The sequence below is a fragment of the Macrobrachium rosenbergii genome, chromosome 42, assembly GCF_040412425.1.
Source record: "Macrobrachium rosenbergii isolate ZJJX-2024 chromosome 42, ASM4041242v1, whole genome shotgun sequence".
NCBI classification, from domain to species: Eukaryota; Metazoa; Arthropoda; class Malacostraca; order Decapoda; family Palaemonidae; genus Macrobrachium; species Macrobrachium rosenbergii.
In genome coordinates, this window is record NC_089782.1 from 36365971 (window position 1) to 36372701 (window position 6731).

General features: G+C 37.4%; 1 protein-coding gene across 1 annotated transcript; it reads right to left on the reverse strand.

Annotated features, from left to right (window-relative positions):
* Positions 1–2614: 2614 nt before the first annotated feature.
* Positions 2615–3917, reverse strand: LOC136827802 (uncharacterized). Its single transcript, XM_067085260.1, has 2 exons — positions 3777–3917; positions 2615–2992 (listed from the first exon to the last, which is right to left on the reverse strand). Exons 1-2 carry the CDS (start codon positions 3915–3917, stop codon positions 2615–2617), a joined length of 519 nt encoding a protein of 172 aa, XP_066941361.1.
* Between the last annotated feature and the right edge of the window lie 2814 nt (positions 3918–6731).

A 6731-nucleotide genomic window follows, 5' to 3' on the forward strand; every position in this document is an offset into this window, starting at 1 on the left:
GGAAGAGGATTCCCCCTTTTTTTCGGAGATAGGGGATTTAAGGGTGAGGGTTGGATGAAAAGGTCATTATTATTTTCCGTCTGGATGGCCAGCTTCATCCAGTGACGTCACTGTTTCTCCAGAAGTCTTGGAGAGAACCTGATTATATAGAATGTTTTGACGATGCAGATGCACATTGTATCAGTACTGAACTGAATTGAATATAGAATTTTTGGCCAAAGGCCAAGCACTTGGGCCTCTGAGGTCATTCAGCGCTGCAACGGAAATTGACAGTAAAAGGTTTGAAAGGTGTAACAGGAGGAAAACCTCGCAGCTGCACTATGAATCAACTGTTGGGAGAGGGGAGAAAGTAAGATGGAAGAGAGAATATGAAAGGAGGTACAGTAAAAGGAACGAAAGGGGTTACAGCTAGGGGCCGAAGGCACGCTGCAAAGAACCTTAAATAACGCCTACAGTGCACCGCATGAGGTGCACTGATGATGGCTCTATACCCCAGTATTTGATAACAGATCAGTTCAGGCTAGACTAATGTCGACCATTTTTGAAACGCATGTTCCCACACCATTTACTAGTTTTTTTTTTTTAATAATCTTTTCCATAAACATGACAATGCATACCAACAAAATAACAAATTTCAATATTTATTATTAAGAATATGGGTGACTCTTAAACCTTATGTGTTTCAACTGGTGTGAAAAGGAAAGCTGGGAGACAGTTTTTTGTTACCTATTCAAAATGATGAATTTTCGAATCACCAGTGCAATTCGAACCATGAAAGATAAAAGAACACTGCCTTGAAGAACACCAGCCGAGATAGGCCTGGTCCTGCCAATCTCACAGGAACATGCAGTAGAACTCTCTCTCTCTCTCTCTCTCTCTCTCTCTCTCTCTCTCTCTCTCTCTCTCTCTCTCTCTCTCTCTCTCTCTCAAATGGTGTTCCTGCCATCTCAATTTGATGATTTATAATGAATTGGGGTATTAACCTCGTTAAACTTATAATGCCAGTCAGATGATATCAAAACCCATTAATATTTACAAGCCTTTTCATGATCTTTATACTGTTCGCCGTGCCCCTATAGATAGATAGATAGATAGATGTAGGAATGAGGTACATAAACCGATGAACTAAGAGAGAGAGAGAGAGAGAGAGAGAGAGAGAGAGAGAGAGAGAGAGAGAGAGAGAGAGACTGGCCCCATTTCCTGCGAGATTTAGTTATAATGGAAACAGCCAGTACGAGAATTTGCTTAAGAACAGATGTAACCTTGAAAGCTAAGGTTAAACGTTTTTGTCAACAAAAATACCTTTCTGCAGTTACAAGGACGACCAGCCCATTCTTCTGCCTCAACAAAAACACAAACAAAAACAGCAATCCCCAAAGGAAGAGACGTTAGGTATAAGAAAGAACAAAGTCATAAGTTGGACTCTTATTGCGTGCTTGCTTTCGGGTGAAATCTCTCAAGCAAAACAAATGGACAAAAGCAGCTGTCAGTATCTGAACTTAAATCTGTAAAAGAACGACTTTAAGTTTTTCGTAATTCAGATGCGGAAAACAAAATCGTGAGCTCTGACTTTGACATGATCTGTGGCTTTTTTTAGCACCAGGTTTTAATACCACTCAGTTTGCCCGGATTTTTATCTTGGTTGCAACTAAAATGTGGAAAAGTTTGCCTAGGGCGGTTTCAGAATCTTCTGATCTCTAGATATTTAAGCTATGAGCTTGAATGATATATTTCTTATTTTGTTCTGCAACTAAAATGTGGAAAAGTTTGCCTAGGGCGGTTTCAGAATCTTCTGATCTCTAGATATTTAAGCTATGAGCTTGAATGATATATTTCTTATTTTGTTCTTACAAGATTGAGAATAACATGATAACGTAGGTATCAGTTGGTTGTGCTGAGTCCAGAGGTCCACAACAGGCTTCTTAACACCTTTTACGTGGCTGCTTTGAAGTAAAGGTCTGACTAACTTAAAGGACACAAACATAACTCATTTTCAACACTTCTTTATTATGTTATAATATTACGACCTAATCACACGGGATCTCTCAAAACTGGAGAGCGGAAAAGTTATCTAAGTTATCTGCAAAAGTCGTGTAGAACTTTTTAAAACTTCTTTTTTTAACGTTGCAAAAACTTCTTTATCAAGTGGGATGAATCTGATTCAGTTCGAGTTGAGGAAAATGAATTCTCCCCCACCGAGGAAACTAGACACCAATATTCATTTCCGGATAAAATAAAAAGTTTGGGATAAAAGTTTCAACTTTGGGAGAATATAAACAAGAGAACCAGAATCCATAATTATACCGAGGTCGAGGTGCAGCAGACGCTTTCTTGTTCGTCAGTTTTAGTGAGTTTGACCCTGAATTTGACTCCTGAGGGTGATCCTGAGTTTGACCCTTGAGTGTGACCTCTGAGTGTGATCCTGAGGTTGACCCCTGAGTATGACTCTGAGTGTGATCCTGAGATTGACCCCTGAGTGTGACCCGCTGATTTTGATCCCTGAGTGTGACCCCTAAGTTTGACCCTTGAGTGTGACCCCTGAGTCTGCTCCTGAGTGTGGTCCTGAGTTTGACCCCTGAGTGTGACCCCTGAGTTTGACTCATGAGTGTGACCCCTAAGGTTGACCCCTGAGTGTGACCCCTAAGTTTGACCCTGAGTGTGATCCTAAGTTTGACCCTTGAATGTGACCCCTGAGTGTGACCCCTGAGTGCGATCCTGAGTTTGACCCCTGAGTGTCACCCCTTGTTGTGACCCCTAAGTTTGACCCCTTAGTGTGACCCCTGAGTGTGATTGAGAGTTTGACCCTTGTGTGTGATCCCCTGAATTTGACCCCTGAGTGTGATCCTGAGTTTGACCCTGACTTTGACTCTGAGTGCATCCTTAAGTTTGACCCCTTAGGTGACCCCTGAGTTTGACCCCTTAGGTGACCCTGAGTTGACCCTGAGTGTGATCCTAAGTTTGACCCTTGAGTGTGACCCCTGAGTGTAACTCCCTGAGTGTGACCCCTGGGTATGACCTCAGTTTATAAAGAACAGTTTTCTTTCTTTACCTGTTTGAAGAGTTGATGTAATTCAGTGACTTATTAGTTGTCTTAAGAAGGAAGCATAAGAAGAAGTAACATTTTATTTCATGTTGCTAATTCAAGTGTATTCCTAAAATATTTGACTTCATGTGTTAAAAAATGTATAAAGATACATTTATATATTGTTTTTCAGAGAGTAATATATATATATATATATATATATATATATATATATATATATATATATATATATATATATATATATATATATATATATATTTTATATAATATATATATATATATATATATATATATATATATATATATATATATATATATATATATTTATATATGTATATATATATTAAGAATCCTTTCTACTAGCTTTGTCTTCTACAACGTATTGACTTATAATTTGATTATTTACAGTGCAAGTTGTCACAATCAGTGTAATGCTCTATCATTATTTTCTAGCCTGCATTGACATTATTTTTTATAAAACTTCTTTTTTTTTTTTTTTTTGTAGTGTTCAGTTACACGAATCTTGGACGACGAATAAAAACAGTCTTACCTTACCCAACTTTTTTTCCTTGTTTGACAAATACCTTCTAGACTGTCGTCACGAAGGAAGTTTGATCAAGCTTGCGGCAGCTTATAATCCCACGCTTCTGTTATTATTTCTCGGCTGTCCCCAAAAGCGCGGAAAAGTACGCCAAAAGTGCGGAAAAGTTCTCCGAAATTGCGGAGAAGTTGCCGAGGCCCTGGGACGATCACACGCAAGTTCCCCAGTGCTATAATTTCCGCCAGACCAATCGTGGCCGGTTTTGCCTTGAGAGTTTTTCGCCGGGGAATCTGCTCTGCCAGCCGTTTCATCGTCGCCTTCGAAAGCAGTCATTGGGCGCTCATATTTCGCCGGCAATACTTTCTCTTTCTAGTTGCGTTTACATTGGACTTTTTCTCCTCTTGTCTCTCTCCGCGAATTTATCGAGCGCGGCCGGATTTCGCCTCGTATTTCATTCTTCCTCAGGTATCGCAAAATTATTTTTCAACTGAAATTGCACCGGGTTTGCATTTCCCGACGCCGAACGTTTTTTTTTTTTTTTTTTTACTCTTCGTTTCGGTGTAAATTAATTTTCATTTGCAAGGCTGAACGGAGGTTCCTTCGATTAAAAGTAAAATCTGTGTGTGTGTGTGTGAGCGCGCGTGTGTGTAATGTAAAAGTATTATTGCGTCTTGTGGGGAGAATGTGGCTTATGCTGTAATGAATGTATGAAATTTATGCAATAAAGCCAGGCACTAAGGCACTTTTATCCATTCAACTCTCATGACTGAAAGAGGGATTGGAGTGGTTGAACATCAAGATAAAGAGATCCGGAAAATAAATGAGACAAAATACGAGTAACTGAATGCGTAAGTAGGAGACAATTCCACAGTAGTACTAAGAAGTGATAGCGAGAGAGGTTTGGCAGTAAAAGGCAGAAAAGTTGGGGGAGGCAGAGGCCTAAGAGACGCTGCAAACACACACTCAAATAACGCCTACATTGCACCGCGTGAGATGCACTGAGGGCACCAACCCCTTACTGGGACTTGCTATATCAAGGAAATTAGCTGGCATAAAGTAAACCAAGTGAGTATAAAAGAAAATTCCAGAATATTCTAGAAAATGAACAACAGTGGCTGTGCTGAGAGACATGAATGGCATTGTTGGCGCTGAAGATAGAGGAGGCAGTGTTGGAGTGTTGTGAGTGTCTGTGGTGAAGGGGATGAGAGAGAATTTTGAGGAAAATGTTTTCTGAGAAGCTGTAATATTCTAGTTAATAGAAACACACATTATTTTTCCTCATAAAGCGCGTGATGACGGATTAAATTAAAAGTGTAATTCCAGGATTACATGAAAATTAAGTTCCAATTAACACCTTCCAAAAAAGAACGCTGATGAAAAAGAGCCCTCATTAAACTCCATGATTTCCTGTTTGTCCAGGATAATGACGTTAATTATTAGTTATCAATGTAGAGTTCCAGAAGGTTTTACCATCGGTAATTAACTGGATTAGCATCGGGTCAGGTCATTTCAATTTGTAATCATGTTAATGTATCTCATTCGAAAGCATTCATCCTAATTAGTTATATATACGTATATAATATATATATATATTATATATATATTATGTTTATATATATATGATTTTATTCTGCTTAAAAGATGCATATTGCACTCACATTGTGCATACATGATCATCTCTCTCTCTCTCTCTCTCTCTCTCTCTCTCTCTCTCTCTCTCTCTCTCTCTCTCTCTCTCTCTCTTCACATACACATAAATACATTCCACACGCGCTATAGATGTTTGTGTCCATGTATATATATATATATATATATATATATATATATATATATATATATATATATATATATATGTGTGTGTGTGTGTGTGTAAATATATATATATATATATATATATATATATATATATATATATATATATATATATATATATTTATATATAAACTATCTATAGGCACAAATTTTGGCAATATTGAGAACTGATCTATTTTTACCATTTTAGAAAGTTGGGTTTTACAATTATATTCAGAAAAACATTACCAGTCATGATTATATTGTAGCATGAATAACAACAAGGATAATAAAAAAAATAATAGTAATAGCTTGAGGTGGCACCAGTGTACTAATAATAATAATAATAATAATAATAATAATAATAACAGAGGAAAGTCACACACACAGACTTTTATTACAGAAATCCTTTTCCTCTCTGGGGAAGTGACCTCAAAATTCCTGCGCCTTCGAATATGAAAAGTTATATTTTGTGTTCCAGAATTCGTGTACCATTTCCTGCGTTGTGTTCGGTCTGCTGTAAAGCTCGGCGCTCTCTGGTTGATGATGTCTTATAATATGGGCTTTTTTTTGGATGCTGTGAAAATTATTTGTTATTACAATAGGTAGAGCCACATTTGGATGTAACTAAACCATTGGTGATGTTGTGATTCATCATGACTGAAATTATTTTAAGAGATTTTCAGTGTCTACTAAATATGTTTGCTTTTAGTAACACGGGTCGTTAATTTTACATTATCGATCTTATTCTTCGATAGATTATTTTCATAACTGCATTTTTAAGCTGGGTAATATTTGCATAGGAAGACTTTTCGGTACAATTATGATAACAAAAAATGATAAATGAAATAAGTAAAATTTACACTTACTAAACAGAATTTTAAAAAATAAAGTCCATTAGATTTGTAAAAAAGCAATTGCAAAGGTAAAATGAGATGATCAAAATATACTTTTACTTAGTAAAAATACAAGTAAAAAATGCGCCGAAGTTTCTTCATCGCGATCGAGTTTTCTGTACATCGTATAATCAAGTCCACCTAAAATAGATCTATCTTTCGGTGGTTCGGTATAATGCTGTATGAGCCGCGGCCCATGAAACTTTAACAACGGCCCGGTTGTGGCCTGTCCTCTAGCGTTGCCAGGCTCACGATTATGGCTACCTTTAACCTTAAATAAAATCAAAACTACTGAGGCTAGAGGGCTGCAATTTGGTATGTTTGATGATTGGAAGGTGGATGGTCAACATACCAGTATGCAGCCCTCTAGCCTCAGTAGTTTTTAAGATCTAAGGGCAGGCAGAAAAAGTGCGGACAGAAGAAAGTTCGAACAGAAAAAATTTCTGACAGAAAAATTTCG